Source organism: Taeniopygia guttata, chromosome 9 (genome assembly GCF_048771995.1).
Source record: "Taeniopygia guttata chromosome 9, bTaeGut7.mat, whole genome shotgun sequence".
Lineage (NCBI taxonomy): Eukaryota > Metazoa > Chordata > Aves > Passeriformes > Estrildidae > Taeniopygia > Taeniopygia guttata.
Window position 1 is genome coordinate 14,448,342 of NC_133034.1, and position 19,322 is coordinate 14,467,663.

Consider the following 19,322-nt stretch of genomic DNA (forward strand, 5'->3'; position numbering starts at 1 on the left):
TCTTGGAATCTAGGAATTGTCTGGTAGCCCTTTTGCTCTGTGCTGGTATTTTCTGGACAGTAACTTCTTAAAGTATGTATTGTTTTTTATTCCTATTGGAGCTCTCATGAGGGAAGTTAATTTAAGTGTACATTTTAACTTAGACTGGCACCTTAACAGAAGATGGCCTGGATCTTTGGGGCTTGCTGCCCTCTGAAAGAAGCTGGTAAGGCTCCTTGACACATCAATGGCATCTAAATTTGGTTAGTGATTGAATTCTTCTACTAGACAAAGGACCAAATCTGAAGGACAGTTATTGTTAAACAGTTAAGCAGTTTTAAGCTTCCCATGTTTAGATTTTTAATTTTACTTCCATTTCCCCTGGAAAATGAATTGTTTGCCTTATTCCAGGGGTCCTGCTCCACATGCAAAGATACAGCCACTGTTGCCAGCATTTGGCACAGCATGTCTGGGCAGTGTTCAGTAGACAGTCTAGGTTAGATCTCAAAGCTGCAGTGTAACCCCAAACCTTATGATAGGAAGTCGCTGTTACCCACAAGATTGACACTCTGTTCTTTCAGTGGCCTTGATTTTGCCCATTTACACTTCCAGAAGTGTGCATACACAGAGTTGCTCAAACTTACATCAGCTTCAGAACTCAAAGAATCTTTGCACAAGTCTCAAGGAAGATATTTTATAATAATCTGTTCCTCTCTCCATCCCACTGGATTCCCTAACTAGGCATAACATACCTGATTTGAACATGTGCATCCCAGCCTTTATAGGTGTATGAAAAGCAGTTCATGGGGACAAGTCCCCATCTGTGTGGTCTAGGCTCAGGATGGAATTTTAACTGCCCCCAGTTTAGGATTTTTTTTCTGCTAGTCTTATGTTGTTTGGTGTTCTCTGAGAGTAACTTTTATGTTCTCTTTTGCTTTAGCTTTCAGGATATTTACAGTTTCCCTGCAGACCACGGCCTGCCTTGGAGTCCAGTGTTCAAGGCACTGGCAGTTTGTCACTCATTAATTGTTTGGGAGGACAAGATCCAAGGAGACCCACTGGATATGAAAATGTTTGAGGCCACTAACTGGGTAAAACTGTGATTTGCTCTTATGCAAACAGTGGGTGGATAACCTTGCCATCTCAGGTTTAGCCAGACACCCATCAAAGTTATGAAAAACTCAGGAATTCTCTTAAATAACTTGGATTTATTTTAACACCAAAAAAAATTTTTGTTCCTCAAAATCATGTTGTGATGATAAAAAAATCCAGATGATTTGTGGAATACTTCAAGAGCAGAGCTTTCTACATTAATACAAATTCTTGTGTATCATTTTCTCATTGAATCTATGTTATATCTAAAGATGTTTCTTTATTTAATTTTGTTGTAATGAATAAAGGATTTATTGTCAATGAGAGGACATAGTCTATTTGCTGTTCAAGGGTACAGCAGTGTCTTAGTGAACCTGCTGAGGCTTTCTACTCGGTTGCTAAGAGAGGCAGTGGATTTTTCATTATTGGAAGTGTTTAGTTTGACATCAGAGAGACACCTCCCAGGAATGAACAAGATACCTTGTTTAGAGGCAAGGAAAAGCTCTAAATAGATCCTTGAGGTTCCTTTCAGCTGTACCAATGTTTCAATCTGAAATATTTTTGTCTTTCAATACACAGGTGATAGATGATTCCAGCGGACACCAGAATGCAGGTCAAGGACCCACACATGCCACTGTTGTTAGACCTGGACTTAAAGCCACCACTGTAAGTTACTCGCAAGATTCATATCCACAATCAAGTTAGACAGTTGGTGTGAGGGTTACCTTTCAGTATAGGAAAGCTTGGGTGTCCTTGTCCAGAAGAATTCTTCCCCACTTTGTCCTTCTTGTACTGCCGGCAGAGCGATTGCTTTGCTCTTTCTGATTCTAGACGCCTGGGGGAGCTTGCTGCTTGCACGAGAAACGGGGATGCTGGGTTAGAGATTGTCCAGCTCCGGGATGTGCCTGTCCTCGAGGCTGGAGACTCAGCCTGAACTCAGCTGGGTGGGGAGTGCAGTGGGGTCTGGTGGCTGATGTCAGACCCTTACTGGTGGCATACACCGGTAGGACGCTTTCTCACAGCCATTTTCCCTGTGCAAGACCAGGGTAAGACCTAATAGAGTCTTATTAAAGAAACAGGACTAGTAAATTCCTTTCAGTAAGTTACATTTTGTAGTCTGCTAAAATTGTCAATGAACTTTTCCTACTGCTTAAGCTAAAGATTTCTGCACAAATTTAATCTCATCTTTATGTACCAGTCATTTCTGTCTAAGGGTAACAAATTAGCCCATTATACATGGTTAGCTTCTTACTATGGCCCAAAGAACAGACCTAAAATCCTTCAGTCTGAGTTTAAAATCCTTGCTAGAGTATGTAATCCACTTGCTTTTCTCCTAGGCTCCTGTGGAAGGAATTACCATTTTACATCAGTTCCCATTTTCTTCAGCCTTGCAAAGAATGTCTGTCATTGCCCAGGAAATTGGTGGGGACCCACAGGCCTTCATAAAAGGGGCTCCTGAAACAGTAGCCACGCTCTGTAGAGCAGAAACAGGTAACAAACATTTATAAATGCATCCTAGAAACATACATGTATAAGTGACTTTGGTTGGGGCAATGAGATGGAAGGCCAAAATGAGATTTCTGTCTAAGACTTTATACTAAAGCCTGAAAAGTGTCTCTGTTGTATTCCAAGTCTAAGGCTAAGCTCTAACATAGCCCTTCTCAACAAAGAAGGATTTTGAGAGAGATAAGAGATAAAAAGTAACTACCAACTCCTGTACATGATGTACAGTCTCTGGCAGAATAGATATTTGGAAAAGTTGTCTACAGGTCCGCCTCCCTCAAAAAAGTTGGGTTTTTTTCTCCAAACCTTGGGAGGGCATCTTAGAGAAGCACATATCATTCATGACACTCTGAAAGAAGGTACATATTTGCAGTTTAGGACCAAAATTCAAAATTATAAAGGAGAGGCAAGGATTTTCTTATTGAACAAAATTTCCTTTGTTTGAACAAAAGCTCCTTTCTTTGATGTGCTTGGCCTATAGGTAGACTTCAGGTGTAAAAGTCCTCTGGGACATAAACCTTCCATGCTCCAAGGGTTCCTTTAATTAGAAAGCAGTTAAATGCTGTGATAAACTGTGTTTTCCTCTTTTGCACAGTCCCATCCAACTTTGAAAGCAAGCTCCTGCTCTACACAGCACAGGGCTTTCGTGTCATTGGCCTGGCCTGTAAATCTCTGCAGGCAGGGAAGCTGCCTGCTGCTCTAACAAGGTAAGCCATAAAAACTCTGCTCCTGGCCACATTCAGCCTGGGCCAGCACCATCACCACATTACCCCTGCCAAGAGCAGATTCAGGGCAGTGGGAATCTGATTTAAATCTGGATATAGCTCTGGGACTAGATAGAGGGCGGTCCTATGGCACATGCACAGAATCCTTGCACATTTCTTAACTTTTTCAACTCTGGATTTAGAGAGGAAGCATATTCCTATTACACTTTGAAGACTAGCACATGCCCCCTGTTCATTCCATCATTTATACTACTCTCCTTGCAGATTTACCCATGCTTTCAGTTGAAGAGAAGTCTTTTCAAATTTTTTTTATTATCCACACTCTTCCATTAAGCAAAGGCAGCAGATGACTCCCATTACTGTTCTCCAGCCCAGTCAAAGGCAGCAAAAGGCATGCCAAGGGGAACACAGAACTGCCAAAAGATGGTTTCCTCCACAGCTTTCTCCTTGGAACCAGCCTTAGCCCAAAGCTGCTTTTACTGCTCTGCCTAGGGTTAGGGTTATGCCTAGGGTTAGGGCTCTGAAAACCACAAAGCCCAGAGGTCCAGGCACACTGCAGCTACAAAAGGCATGCCAAGGGAAAGACAGAACTCGAAAAATATGGCTTCCTCCTCAGCTTTCTCCTTTGAAACACACTTAGCCCAAGGTTCCTTTTACTGCTCTGCCTAGGGTTAGGGTTATGCCTAGGGTTAGGATTCTGGGAACAAGAAAACCCAGAGCAAACTATCTTCTGCTGTTCTGTTAGTTCAATCATTTAGCTTTCTATCTTTAGCTCTGTTTAGTTACTAAAGAAGTCAGCAAACTCTTCTATTATGCTTGTGGTTTTAGTTTTGTAAAAACTGAGCCTCACCAAAGAGCCCTTTACACATGAATTCATATAGTTTTTTTCTAAAACCCTTTGCTTTTATATGTGATACTTCAGAAACACCGCTTCTGAAATATCTACAGTTAGTGAGCATCTGCTCTCCTCTCTCTTTACTAGCTGTAGGTCCTAAATCAGGTGAGGGTCACTTGCTTTTTCACAGGGTTTTTTGCTTTGCTGAAAGGGCCAATAATGCTGAGGCAGAGTGCAAGTGATTATTTCAGTCCTGTGACTGGTGTCATAACAGACCTATCCAACCCAATGAGCAAATGTGTGTGAAATGGCCCAGGTTTTGCAGTTGTTTTTGCAGTTACAGCATGTGTGATGTTTATGCTGCCAAGGGAAAGGAGAAAGCTGCTGGTCAAATGCAAGGTCTGCTGTGAAAGCAGTGACCATTCAGGCACCACCTGACTCAGCTACTCTGACTGCCATGCAAGTGTTTGGCATCTCCTTGGTGTCTGAAATGAGTGCTTGAAAGCTTTTCTTCTTTTCAGATTCTTCAGAGAATCTGCCCCCTCTAGTTCATGACTCAAGGGTAGGATGTCTACTCGATTCTGTTCTCAACTGCATATGCTCAATTGCAAAAAAGAAATAGCACGGGTGAAAATTAAAATGTAGGGGAAAACAGAACTGGAGGAAACGGGGAAACAATTTCCAAATTGCCACAGGCTGTTTGCTTAGGTCCAACTGTCAAGAAGAGCAGACACAATAACTAAGGTGTGTTTCTTTGTTTTGCAGTCCTCAAATGAGAAGGTCTAGTGTGCAAGGACCTTCTAAATCAGACCACCACACTTTGGGAGTCCTGCAGAAAATTCAGGGTTCTGCTACTGAATTAGCACTGCTGGTATTGAAATAGCATCACAAAAGACAGACATCCTAGGACTGCAGAAAATAGACAACTTATTTTAATTCTTTTGAGTTAGGTGGGATGGTTAATAGTTATAACTGGCTATCACCAAATCCAATAGTGATAAAGGTAAGATAAATGATTAAATCTGTCTATCTCTTTTTGACTGTTAGGGAGGAGGTGGAATCTGATCTGACATTCTTGGGTCTGCTGATAATGGAGAATCGATTAAAGAGGGAGACAAAGCCTGTTCTGGAAGAGCTCACTGCTGCCCGCATCAGGAGTGTTATGGTCACAGGTATCTAAAAATGGTGGATTATTTTTGTGGTCACTGGTCCAGACAGGGAGTCCAATGTTTAAGTGAAAAGTCTGTTGTTGTCAACACCACTGGTAGGAAGGCATGGATATTTAATCCAAGAAGCATCTGTGTTTTAATAATGACATAAGGTGAACCGTGTGGTCCCTGGCAACTTCACCAGGGCATGTCTGATTCTAATAAAGGCTTGTCATGCAAGCTCCCTATTTTATAGGGCCTCTTGAAATGAGCAGAAATGGGGCATGTGTGCTCAGGCCAAATTTCCAAACCTTTTGACATCTGTAACTCATGCCTACCAGTGCCTGTCTGTCCTTTATTTTTTATCCTTTTTTATCCTCCTTTTTTTTTTTTTTTTTTTTTTTTTTTTAATTTTTTCTTGAAGGGCTATTCTATCCAAATCCAAACCAGGGTTTGGATAAAATACCCCAAGTTTTTCATTGTCCAAAGACTTGGGCCTCACTTCTTTCAGCCTACATACACCATAGCCCATCAATGATAATCAAGGATGCCAGCAGCAACTTAGCACTGAACCCCTCACTGTTTTTTGTTTGAAACAAATAACCTAGGACCATATTCCCCATATAGATTTCTTCAAGCTGAATATGAACATACTTTATGTCCAGGTCAAAATGTTTCTTTTCCAAATGAAAATATGTTTATTGATTGAGACAAACCTTATCTGCAAAGTTTTAATTTTTATCAAAAACTTTCTTATGCACAGACACTGAAATTTTAGTAATTCTTCTGGATATATTTGAAAACTCAGAATTCAGGCTAATGAATAAACAATTCCTCACTGCAGAAAAGTTTAGGTAACACTTCCTTTAATTTTTGTAGGGGACAACATTCAGACAGCTATAACAGTTGCCAAAAATGCTGGCATGATAGCTCCAACACACAGAGTGATTCTTGTGGAAGCAAACAAAGAACCTGGATCTTTTTCAGCATCTATAACCTGGAAATCACTAGAAGAAAACAAAATTGAAGACTACAGAAGCCTGGTGAGCATATCAGAAGCAGGTTTTGTGCAGCAGAAAAACCAGCTAGGATGGAATGCTTTAAACAAGGAGTAGGATTATGGTAGTATAACAGAGAACTGTCATTCACCACGAGAATATGTGCTAGAAGAGTGTTTATGAAGAGGAGATCTTTGTAAAAATGTGCTCCCCTAGAGCTTACTTCCTAGCCTTTTATCCTGTGAACACATTTTTGCTAACTGCCTAGCTGGGTTTGAGACCAGCTTTGCAGAAATCCCAGAAAGATTTGTCTCTAGCCCTCCTGCTTAGCTGATGCCAGTTTAAATGCTTGCTTTTCCTACAAGGTTTGATGGTGTAGATGTAGATTTAAAATCTGTGGAGCTGCATTGAACGAACCAGTCCTGTTCAAGCATGTAGAGTGTTAGCACTTTCCCATACCTGCAGAGTTAAACACAGACCCATTGTTGAGAAATTGCATATACACAGTGAATCATAGGCAAGTCAGGCTAAGAAATTTATTTCATGAACCGTTTCCACAGAGAAGCTGGGAAAAAGACCAGTTACTTTCTCCCTGAAGAGTTAGTCTGAAGGTGCTGACCCTTCTCTGGGAAGCACAGAGTCAGGCAGATGGTGGGGAATGTCTGCAGTGGTTCCTCAGCCTGAGCAACCCGTGCCTTGTGTTTCACTGCACAAAGAGTTCCTTAGATGTGGTGCACATCTGCTGTCTTTAGTCCCTCTCATTTCCAGTGCAGCCCACCAGATTGGCAACAATCCATGCAATGAACACCCAGTTAACACTGAAGTTACTGGCATTATATGCCTCAATCCCTTTACAAATCTAAGCAGAGGCAAGGGGGCTTGATCCAAGTCTCCCAGAGCCTTCAAAACACCCTCTTCACGGTTTGTCCTTTACTTTGTCTGTAGTTGTGTCTGTGCAAATGCAAAGTAGCTTTTAAGGGCCTGGGCACAGCACTCATTCTGTCTCATTTTATAGGAGGATGACAGTCACACTGAGCCAGGAATCAGGCTGGCATTGGGATCAGGCCACTATCATTTTGCCATGAGTGGAAAATCTTACCAAATTGTAGCACAGCATTTCAGGCACTTACTTCCAAAGGTAAGATCTGGATTATGTAACTGGAGTAGCCTTGCCATTCAGGAGATATGAATTGTCCCGGTCCAATTAGCTGAAGAGACCTGTATCAGGACATCTTTGGGAACAATTATAACATGGAAATACTTATGGGCTGAATGAATCTCTGATATTATTATATGGGGAAGGATCTGAAAATCCCTGTAATTTTCTGCTCATTAGAGGAGCAGGCATGCCTTAAGGTGTGAGGACATGATTTAAAACATTTGTGCCCATATCCCTACCCCTTGCACAGCACTGACCTGTTTTGGAGAACAGGAGAAAATGTGATATTATACATGGTGCAATTCAGCATAGGTTGTCTGTTCCATGGACAGGATACTCTCATCAAATCTCTTCTTGTAACTGCCTGGCAATCTGTGTTCATCAGGTAACTCAAATGGCATACCAGGCTTCTTGCCCTTATTGTCATTGTTACTTTTTCAAAATATTTATTAAGATCCCCTTTATCTTTGATCATCAGCCTTTCCTGCTTCAGAGTCTAGAATCAGTTGTTTATAAGTGTGATATTTGGTGATTTAAATTCATATTATTACTGAAGTCACTTACTTCAAGTGTTTTAAAAACAATTTCCTATTTTTCTCCTTATAGCTCTTGCTGAATGGAACAGTTTTTGCTAGAATGTCTCCTAGTCAGAAAGCCAGCCTTGTAGAAGAGTTTCAAAAGCTGGAGTAAGTTCCTAATGATTTTGAAATTGTTTGTTGAATTTCTAGGCTTGAAAAGAGTCCAGTAAGAGCTAGCTTTTGTCTAGCATAGAGTTTTGTGAAATTGCACAAAACCAAAACCTTCACACATCTGCAAGTTGGCAATTAAATTCCAAAAGTCTGTTAAAAAAGAGACACTCAACTCAGTTCTGATTTGGCAACCTGACAAAGATCAAATATTTCAATGGTCCTGGCTTTTTTTTGTTCCCATCATCCTTCTTTACTTCTCTCTGGGCCTGAAGGATTGACATTTGTCTCCCCAAGACTTTTAAGAATCTCTCCCAGCACTGCAGCTTTTCTGAGCTTGCTGCCATTTTACAGTGCTACTGCTGGCTCAGTGTGATGGGTTAAAAAATGTGGCAGGGCAGTCTGGATTGTTCACAGTCACAGTGATATAGATAGAGAGATATTTCTGAGTCATAAGCATCTTGTTGCCTGTTGTTCAGCTGTTTCCCAAGCCTTTTGAAGATCCTCACCCTTATTTCAGCTAATTAGCCCCCAGGCCTTGTTCTAGAGCAAGGTGAACTTTAAACCATTTCAGATTATCAACCTGGTGTGTGCAGTTGTGAGCACCTCAACTGCTGTCTGGCCAGACAGGCATTAACGTTCTAGAAAGACTTTTAACAAAATCTTGTATGACTTGTATAAATGATGTGCATGGAGCAGTGTCTGGCTCCTCATTTGCCTTATCACTTTATTTTTAAGTTACTTTGTGGGTATGTGTGGAGATGGAGCCAATGACTGTGGGGTAAGTGAAATGATTTTAAAGTATATTTTAAAAATGAGAAATTAATGCAATGCCAGTAGAGTATTCCAAACTGAGCACATGCTGGAGATGGGAGTGTACCACTTATTCACAGAGCAGCTGTACTATCACCAGTATTGATTTAGACCTGATCCCACTGCGTGGTCCTTTCCATGCAAGAGCTGTCCTAGGCGGAGATTTTTGCAGTTTGTGATCTCAAAGACTGAAGAGTCAGTCAGTCTTTTGCAAGGTTCATTTTCCTTGCGAAAACCACCAGAAAATTCTCCTGGGGGGAGCAAGCAGAGAACCTAGACTAGCTGCATAAAGTGTGGGAACAAGCAAGTACTAAAAGGAGGCAGAGCCAAACCTGTCTTACACAGGCAGTGGATGGCTGTGGAGTCTGTGGAAAATGAACTTTCCCATGCTCTCATCCCCATTCTTTCCCTGGACTTGGCATCTCGCTGGAGGAACCCTCAGGGTGGAACACACCCAGGGAGTGAAGAGGCACTGCTGCCACAGAACACATCCTGTAATAAGGGGTCACTGCTTGGCTGACATGTAAGTTGCTGTGTCTTCTGGTGAGCACTGAGGAGGAATGTGACTTTCAGGCTTTGAAAGTGGCACATGCAGGGATATCACTGTCGGAGCAGGAGGCGTCTGTGGCTTCACCTTTCACATCCCGAACGCCCAGCATCGCCTGTGTTCCAGAGCTAATCAGGTAAGCATGGGGTTTTACTTCCTATTTCATGAAGAAGAAAGTTCCCACTTCTCTCAAACATTAGGTTTGGGTGTTCCCACCGAGTCACAATATGCATATCTGAGAAAAATAAATGTCTTTCACCTTGAAATTGCCATTTGTCTAGTCCCTATCTGAAATTCCTGTAAGAGACATTAATTATCACAAGAGGAGGGTGTTTACAGTTGAGGTTTATGTCATCAAAACTATTTTAAATGCAAAAGAAATTACAAAATGAACAATGCTCCATAAAGATGAATCAAATGTCCATCAGCCAACCTGTACACAAATTTTAGGTCTTACCTCTGATACATTATGCTAGTAAAATATGGTATCTATTATGCCAGGATCCTGATTTTGCTTACTGGAGTGTTTGAGTAGCCTGGGTGAGAGCATTATCCTGATTGGATATTGCATGTGCACTGTAGGAGGAGAGGACTTGTTAGTTCTGAGCTAAGTGAGCAGATGCTTGGCTTTGCAAGATTTTCCTCATATGGAGTGTTGCCTACACTAATAATGTCAGCAGAAGAAAATTCTGGGGTAAATGGTAGTCTACAGGTGACTGGAATCAAGCCTATTTAATTGAACAAGATATCTGCAAGTAAAGACTTTACTTTCATTTAGGTCAGATTTTATTTATTTCACCTCCCAGCAAGATATTGGTAGAGGCCTCTCTGCTTGTGACACATGCCTTGTTTTCAAGAGCCTTTTGAGAACACTGGCACCAGGACAGCCCCACCACCTAATTGCTGTCCTTTATTTGTGCCTTCACACAGGGAAGGCCGTGCTGCTCTTGTCACTTCCTTCTGCATGTTCAAGTACATGGCACTGTACAGCATAATTCAGTACCTTGGAGTTCTCCTGCTTTACTGGGTATGTATTGGGAACACATTGGCTGGAACTGGATAAGCTACTATTTCCTTGTAGGAGAAATAGGGCATAAAAGCCACATGAAACTGGGAGATGGAGATTTACCTTTACCTCAGCTGCAAACTTCTGTGGTGTGATCATATGGTCCTCCTGTACCCTCAGCAGAAAACTGGCAAGATTCTTCCCATTAACTTCAGCCAGAGGGCTCAAGATCCAAGCCAGGCAGAAAGAAAGCTGAGATACTGAATGGTGCTTTGGATGAGGGCATATGTCTGTGAAAAGGAAGAATCTGCTGTAAGCATATGCTGTTACAATTTATTCACCATTTAAAGCATGAATTAGCTTGACAGTAAGCAAATCCCCTGGAGTGCCTTAAACCACTTTTTCATGGCTTTCTCCCAGATGGAAAGGAGGGCTTTGTGCTCAGAAATAACCCAGCAGTGAGAAAGCAGTCTATTCAAATATTCTTATTTTTGTTGCCTGGAGTGAACTGAAAGTGTAGTTAGTCTAAACAATGTGCAAAATGAGAATATTCACCACAGGCCCAATGGTGAGGAACCTATTGGCAGGGTGGTAAAGTGTGTGGTCTCCTTATCTGCAGAGCAGCATTTCAGAACAAAGACGGGACAGTAGCTCCATGGATATAATACAGCTTTCTGGAGATGATAGAAACGTGTCCATGGCAAATGTCTGTTTTGTGATTTTCTTCTTTGTTTTCCTCTTTTCAGCAACTAAATGCCTTTGGGAATTACCAGTTTTTGTTCCAAGATTTGGCTATTACCACTGTAATTGGTGTGACAAGTAAGCCCCTTAGTCATCCTATGTATTAATGAGAGAATGATCTCAAATATTTCTCTCCTCCTTGGAAGTACATAATTGTACATAGAGAAAGAAAGAAAATGGAGGCCAAGCTTTCTGCAGACTAAATATCCTCTATGTAGAATACAGGATGTTTGGATTAGTAGAAGAGGGGTCTTGTTTGAGAAAAGCCCTAAAGATGTGAAGTACTTAGTGGTGCATTTGCTGAGCATGTAGCTTGTTGCTAACTGAGGGATGCCATCTTTAGGACCAAGGAGCAAACCCACAGCAAGTGCAGTGGAAAGTCTATTAATGCACTTTGCTGTTGACTTAAGAAGGTAGATTAAGAAGACACCTGACTCCACGCCCAAATGAAAAAGTAGGGATTAGCTTTTATGAGTCCAACTCACATTTGAAGCTGTAAACCAGAGCCCTAAAAGAAAAGAGAGGTGAAAATGGAGAAGAAAGAAATGACAGATGTCAGACACTACAGAGCAGGGAGCTGTAAGCCAAGAGTAAGAGGGGAAACCAGTGCTGAGGCAGAAAGATAAAGAGAATGTTATTGAGATGGAATAAGTGCAGGGAGAATTTTAGAAGCATGAATGGCAAGGACAGAGCCAGGAAAAGCATATACCAAAACCACATCCTGGTATGTTCCACCCTTGCTGGAACACAGACAACAGGAAAAGACTTTGATGAAATCAAGCCTTAAAAGCCACAACAACACTGGGTGCCCAAAGCTACATTGCTGTAAGTAGTTTATCTGGAATTGCATCAAAGCTTTGTGCATAACTCTTTTACTCAAAGTCTGGATAATTTTGTTAACCCTAAGAACAGAGGAACACCTGTTGTGTCAGGTAATGCTGTCCTTCTCCAGCTCAAATAACCTGGTTAGGTGTTTAGTTCAGGAAGATGAACAGAACACAGGCAGCAAAGAATCCCAAGCCACAGCTGACTACTGACAGAAAGAGAACAGAAGAGCATAAGTATATGTTCATAATCTTGGGCCTGACAGTAGCCAAATAAAATAAAAAGCCAAGATTTTTTTTTCAAAAATACCTCATGATAGATGACATTAGTTAACCTCTTCTGTGTCAATATGATTTTGTAAGAAAACAAGTCCATGTTTTGTATTTGATACAATCTTAGTATGTTTTATGAAGAATATTACAGACTGCAAAAGTGCCATTGATACAGTCAGTATTACACAGTATTATTGCTTGTATTTTGGACACACTAGTAAACACATCTGTGCATATTTCAGTGAGTTTCACACGTGCCTATCCAAAGCTGGTCCCCTACAGGCCTCCAAGCCAGCTCATCTCACCCCCATTGCTGCTCTCTGTTGTGCTTAACATCCTCTTCAGCCTCAGCATGCAGATCTTCGGCTTTGTGGTGGTCCAGGAGCAGCCTTGGTATTCCAAGACCAATATACACAGGTAGGACCCCTTTCTGGGACTCTGGATGCCACAGGGTTGACCTGGTGGGGCAGGTCTGCATGAAACTATTTGTCAGCTGAACTGCAGGTCTGATGAGCAGCTGCAGCAGATCCTGTGCTGCCCACAGGGTGCAAACACTTTAACCAGTGTTGTCTGAGGTCCCTAACTCTTCAGCAACCTTGACACACAGTTCATGTGGTGACAATGCTTCTGCTGAGCACAGAGAGGAGGATTTGGTTGCAGGAGTGACAAGGTTTGAGCTCAAGCTCTAACAAGTTCATCAAGCCCAACCAGTGGTGAGATTGAAGGCATTACCAATATCACGGCTGTGAGGGAGAATTCCTGATAGCTAACAGTGGAAACTGGGGGAAATATAACCAGGACAATGGTCATTCCCTGAGCAGTGTGACACTCTTTTTCAGTGCCTGCCTGTCAGTGAACAACCATGAGAGGAATTCAGCCTCCAGCCTGGGGCTCCATGGGGTGAGAGATGGAGCCCAGGAGCAAATAGACAATGGCTTCAAGAGCTATGAAAACACCACAGTGTGGCTGCTTAGTACCATCAATTGCCTCATTGTAGCACTAGTGTTTTCCAAGGGAAAGCCTTTCAGGCAACCCATCTACACCAACTGTAAGTATGGGGAGAGAAGAAATGATATATAAGTCAACTTATATAAGGAGGTCAGTTTAATAGGTAAAAATTAAACTTGACCCAAATTATGGCAGCCAAAAAATCAGGAGAAGGACTGTCATGTGAAGGGAAGATGAGCACATATGTTTGTGACAGTTCCAGAACATGCAGTGAGTCATGCAAGAGCTGTTCTTTTTCTGTTTGGGACAAATCCTGCAGCATGCTCTTAGACAAAACTCTCTTCAGCTCTTTTTTTTTTTTTTTTTTTGAAGAGTTACAATAATGCTGCAGGTTTCATGGCTTTGATGTTTCAGTATAGCAATAATGAGGAGGGAACACTCCTTGTAGAGAGCAGAAAAATGGGCCATCAGTCTCCCAGAACAAGGCAAAACACAAATGAGTGGGTGGAGGATGAAGTTCAGTGCATGCCAGCTGAAGAGAAAATTAATTTACATCACTGGAACATTTACCTACAGATGGAGAAGGCAGTAGGTTCTCCATTACTTTGACTCTTTACATCCTGATCAAGAGCAAAGTCTTGACCTCACTGAAGTTGAAGGCAGCATTCCTAACCATGTTAACAAGATCAAGACTATATCCTGGCTGTTTTTCTGAATCACAGGATATACTGTGATCAGAGAGAGAACTCACTGGAAGGCTATGAAGTTTCTCAGATGTAAAGGTCAAATCAAATGTTCAAAATACCCATTTGGTGTTTTAAATCTGTGGCTACAATGCTTGTCCCACATTAATGTATAGCCACTTGATTCTTTTGCTGAAAATTCCTTTCTATCTCATGGATTCTTTTGATGACTGTGTAACAGAAAATTATTACAATCTTCTATAGTAAAGGCAAACATCTGAGACTGCTCATAAAGCTGTGGGTTTCTTTCTTTGCTCTTATCCCTTCAGATGTGTTCATGTTGGTGCTCACAGTGCAGCTGGGCATTTGCCTCTTCTTGGTGTTTGCTGACATTGATGATCTCTACTCCAAGATGGATGTGAGTATTGTTCCAAAGGAGATTTTCTTCTACTGCCAGTCCATTATAAGCACACTGGGATTGTTTTAGCAAGAGGCACAGACTTTTGTAGGGAGACATGGTCTCTAAAGACAAATAATATTTAAAGAGATAGATTTTAGATGATGGGATTGTAGAAACTTCTGGAAATACAGTGACTCCAAACTAGTATCTGTGCATTCAGCGGGACAGCTACACATGTAATTTTGATTGTTTTAGCACATTGTCCAAGAAACAGAAGATAACATCACTAAGCTTATGTGTGGTATGTTTGTGGCTTGTGAAGCCAGCAGCAGAACAGGGCTGGGCTCTGCAAGTTTAAAATAAAGGACCATGTTCTTGTGTTTCTCAAGCTGTGCTGCTCTGAACAAAAGTCTTCTTGCCAAAATCTGCCAGTTGGACGCAGAGCAGCTTTTAGTTCCAGTCCCAAATATTTTGAAGCTCCCCATTTAAATTTTAGAGAGCCTGCAGTTTCCCAAAGCAGGATTTGGGTTTAGAACAATTGTAGGGAAAGACTAGTGGGGCTGCCATGGCAAGAGAGGATCTGTCTTGATCCTTGATTAATAAATACCAATAAGGCTTGACTTATGTAGTCTGGCAGAATGCAAGCTGGGAGTTGTCTTGTGCAAATCCATCCCAAGAGAAATGTGAGGGAAGGATAAGATCTACATCAGCTGAAGTATGGGGTTGTCAGTGGAGCTGACAATTACTATGTTGAGGCTGGAAGATGTTAACCTTCTCTGCTGTGACACTCTCACAGTCTTGCTGTAAGAATCACAGGAACAAAACAGAAAAGCACCTCTCAGCTATTTTTTCTGTACATTTGCAAACAGAGCAGTGGCTTTGAGTCACAAGTGCTGAACACAGTGCAGTTTCCAGTCCTGTATGCTTGCATGTCAGTTAGCAAGTCAGTTTAGACATGGGATTAATGGAATTTACAAAAAGAAAGATAGTCAAAGATAGTAATTTAAAATCAAGTCCGAGTCTCGATTTTAAATGTCAAACAGCCCACTTACCACTGCTGCCTGTAACTATCTGCAGAGCCCGGCTCAGCAGGCAGACCCAGTCAGAGAACCTGCCACGAGATGGCACTTCAAAGCAAGTCATCGTCCTGTTATGGACTGTGGTGGCACAGCACATTTTTCAGCACTGCAGCTGCAAGGGAATAAAATGCTTTTGGGCTGAACCGCAAAATTCCCAGCCCGAGCAGACTGGAGGGAATTTTGCAGGAATTGCCGAGAAGAGAAAAGGAAGGAGTAGCAATAAAATCCTCGGCAATTGCCTAGCCCTGGAGAAACTGCCAATCCAAATTGTGGATCTGAGCTGCATCTCCAAAAACAGTTCAGCTACAGCCAGAAAGCCAGTCCCATCTCTGGGAAGCTGGAATGGGATTTGGGGCTGAAATACTTAGCTTGAACTATTTTCTAATATTAGAAATTTAAAAGGCAATTAAATTTCCTCTTGCAGTTCTAAAGAATGATTTTCTCTGTTTTTTCTACTGCATCATAGATGTAATAGCATCTTTATCAGTAATTCCTCGAGACAAATAGCAGTATTAGCTCCTCAGCAGGGTAAGCCAGTTTGGGAGTCTGGCTTTTTATGACATGAAGCTGCTGAAGACCTGGAGCACAAGTCATGTAGGAGTGGCTGGGGGAGTTGTGTTTGTTTAGTCTTAGGAAAAGGAGGCTCAGGGGAGACAGTTACCTGACACGAGGTTATAGCCACTTTTTTTCTCCCATGTAACAAGTGATAGAGAAGAAATGGCCTCAAGTTTTGCCAAGGAAAGTTTGGACTGGAGATTGAGAAAAATTTTTAACTGAAAGGGTTACAGACTGGAACAGACTGTTCAGGGAAGTGGTTGAGTCACCATCCCTGGAAGTATTTAAAAGAATTGTAGTTGTGGCACTTAGGCACACGGTGAACTTGGCAATGCTTTGCAATGCTTCTCCTGCTTTTTCCCCAGCTCGTTTGCACCCCTACCACGTGGCGAATCTCCATGGTGGGAATGCTTGCAGTCACATTGGCTGTGTCCTTCCTTGTCGAGGTGAGTGTGCATCATTGGATGTGCTGGTCAGCACTAATTGGAGAGGGAAAATGGTCTAGTCTTGCTCTTTCTCCCTCCTCCTCAGCCCAGTTTGGGAATATCTAGCTGCTACCTCACCCTTGCTCCCTTTTCTTAGAGCACTCCATCAGAATGATAAGGGAATGCAAGGCCTGGCTAACTTTTCTTTCCTCTGGTGAGTGGGACGTACCAGGCCCTGCCCCAGGCCAGAAAAATATGGGCAGTCTGTGGTATTTTCTGCTCAGATCCTGAAGACTCTCAGGAGGAACTGGTCACAGTTCTCTGGTGGAGAACTCTGGAGGAGCTGCTATGAAATGTGGTCAGTAAAAGTCTGTTTAAGGGACATGGATGAGCAGAGCAGGTGGGAGATCTGGGTCTCCACTTTTTACTCTGGATGAAGAGTAAAAGGCTGTCCAGGTCCTGTTAAACCCTCTTTTTGCTTTACAGGAAGCTGTCATTGAGAACAGACCCCTGTGGCTGCTTCTGAAAAAGACATTCCGGTATCGCTCAAAGAGCCACTACAAGAGGCTGCAGCAGGTGTTGGAGCAGGACCCAGCCTGGCCACCTCTGAATGAAACCTTCTTTTCAGATTCTGTGGCAGTAACAGTAGAAGGAAATATGGGAGGCCATAGCAATCCAACATTTGACAGCAGTGAGGACTCGCTCTGAAGGAAACTGCAGTGGTCACATGTCCAGGACAGTTGCATTTGATCCTAAAAGGACTCAGTGACTTAAAAAGAGGAAGGGCTGACTCTCCCATTCTAGGGATAACCAGCTCTTGTTTACATCTAAATTAACTGGAAGCATAAATCTGCTGCAGTGACATAAAGCCAAGATGGTGTTTCCTCTGTCCCCTTGCCCATATACAAATGGCTGCCAGCTATAAATTGAACACCTTGCTGAATATTGGTAAAGTATTTGTGGTTAAAACACTCTATTGCTATTGCTGTGTCCCTCTGTTGAACTGCATTGTGCAGTCCCTAAGAGTGGGAAATGCAGTACTTGGCTTCCAGAGCTAAAAGGAGCTGCAAATAGCCAAACCTTTCTGAAAGTGTCCACTCCCAGCACCATTGTGCTTTTCCTATGATGGGAACAAGAAGCACTCTCTTGCTAGCTCACTGCTACCAAGAAATCTGTTTGCCCTTCTAGTTTTTAGCAAGTGATATTTGCCTTTTATGGGTAAAAAAATTGTTGACCTGCAGAGCAGAATTATTTCATTATTTAACTTTTTTTTTTTTTTTTTGGGGGGGGGGGGGAAGGGCAGGAGGTGTTTTTTCAGGTTATCCATTAAAAATGTAGAGTAGAATGTATTAATTACAAGTTATGATCTCATCCTTCAAGGACATGCTGACCCTTGTGGTGTGATCTTGCTTTACCAGGGCAGGTTCTGCACAGCTGGGCTGCCTCCTGGCATCAGTTTTACCAGTGCCAAAAGAAGCAAATATTGAAGGAATTATTAACCTCAAGGACGTAGGACCTGAAATAAAAGATGTGGAGCCAGCTAGGTCTCAAAATAATTTTTTAAAATTCTGTGACATGCTCTTAAATTGAACCATCTGAGGTTTAGTCTCTGGTTTTCCCATAATTGTAGATACAATTCAACCATCAGCTCATATCCCTCATCTGTTAACCTTTGACAAAGAATTACTCACTTTGCTGTGCTGTATTTGCCATACATAAATGCAACAACATGGCACATTCTTGCAAGAGTTACCTACTTAAAAAAAAAAAAAAAAAGTAGCTTCTACCTTCACATACTCTCTTAGCCCTGAGATGTTAATCTCTGATGTTAATCTGCCTTTCTCCTCACTGCATTTTGCAATTTTGGTCCCCAGCTGGATAAAACAACAAGATAGTCAATCAGAAGGGCTTTGGACCAAGAGGAACACTTCCTTTTGTGGATGAGCAGTGCCGGGGAGCTGTGCCTTCTGAGTTGACTTCACAGTTTGTTTTCCACAGCTGGAGCTAATCTATGTTTTTACTGGGTGGGGCTGAGAAGCACTTTATTACTGGAAACTGTATTTTCCCACCATTGTGTGCTAAAGCGCTCATGTGCTGCCACAAAAAGCCAGGAAACAGCAAGTTGGGAATAATGGGAAAAATGTATTTGGTTTTTAGATTTAAAAATCAGCTTGGGAAAGAGAGAGCAAATCAAATAAATAATTAATTATTTTAAGTCAACATATCTGCATCAGAGCAGAGTCTGAAAATAATCTATCCTAAACCTAAAAATAACTAAGAAAATAAAGAAATAATGGCTAAGAATAAAAAAAAAAAAAAAAAAAAAAAAAAAACAAAAAAAAAACAAACTTAACCAAACAAGATTTGGTTGAACTTGAAAAAAAATGTATTTGACTCAAAGCAATTTTATCATCTGTTTTTGACAAGTTTGACATAAGCAAATGGAATAAATACCTTCCTGCCTACAGTAGTATACCTAATGGTAAATGCCTGTCACAAAACCACACAACTTGACACAAACTAGAAATATTTCATATTAATTCCTAGAAATGTCTCCAAAATTTTCATGTGTTCCCAATTTACAGAAAAAGCCACTGGAAGGCAAAGGCTGGATGCTCTCTGCATTCCTTACAGCTTGGGACACCAAAGAGCAGGTTTAGTGGAGTTACTCCTGGCATTCTTTTAGGTAAAATAACATTTTTCTGAAGACAAAATTCACTGTCCTATTATGAACTCTCTGACAAAACTAATGTGTTGCTGCATGTGATACAGTGACAGCAGCAGTAGCATTGCAGACCAGGCGTGTGATTTATGTTTAGGTATCACTGACACTATAAAAGTATCAAGTCTTGATAAACCTGTAGTAATTGTTGCATTGTGGAGATAAAGAACTGCTTGCCTGC

The 19,322-nt window shown here is 41.7% G+C and overlaps 1 protein-coding gene across 2 annotated transcripts in view; it reads left to right on the forward strand.

Moving 5' to 3' along the window:
- ATP13A4 (ATPase 13A4) overlaps positions 1–18,886 on the forward strand; it is a 38,577-nt gene extending 19,691 nt beyond the window's left edge. Inside the window, exons 13-31 of one of the 2 annotated variants that reach the window (XR_012057359.1) lie at positions 144–205; positions 920–1,070; positions 1,651–1,737; positions 2,409–2,562; positions 3,170–3,281; positions 5,182–5,306; positions 6,162–6,325; positions 7,296–7,418; positions 8,046–8,125; positions 8,864–8,906; positions 9,512–9,621; positions 10,416–10,512; positions 11,238–11,310; positions 12,572–12,746; positions 13,169–13,377; positions 14,290–14,378; positions 16,360–16,440; positions 16,906–17,367; positions 17,838–18,886. Coding sequence is in view for 1 of the 2 variants with exons in the window: in XM_030279939.4 (XP_030135799.4) it covers positions 144–205; positions 920–1,070; positions 1,651–1,737; positions 2,409–2,562; positions 3,170–3,281; positions 5,182–5,306; positions 6,162–6,325; positions 7,296–7,418; positions 8,046–8,125; positions 8,864–8,906; positions 9,512–9,621; positions 10,416–10,512; positions 11,238–11,310; positions 12,572–12,746; positions 13,169–13,377; positions 14,290–14,378; positions 16,360–16,440; positions 16,906–17,127 (2,157 nt within the window). In the remaining variant the exon portion in view is untranslated. Of the gene's footprint in view, positions 1–143; positions 206–919; positions 1,071–1,650; positions 1,738–2,408; positions 2,563–3,169; positions 3,282–5,181; positions 5,307–6,161; positions 6,326–7,295; positions 7,419–8,045; positions 8,126–8,863; positions 8,907–9,511; positions 9,622–10,415; positions 10,513–11,237; positions 11,311–12,571; positions 12,747–13,168; positions 13,378–14,289; positions 14,379–16,359; positions 16,441–16,905 lie in introns of both variants that reach the window. The other variant, XM_030279939.4, reaches the window with a different exon arrangement.
- Positions 18,887–19,322: the final 436 nt, after the last annotated feature.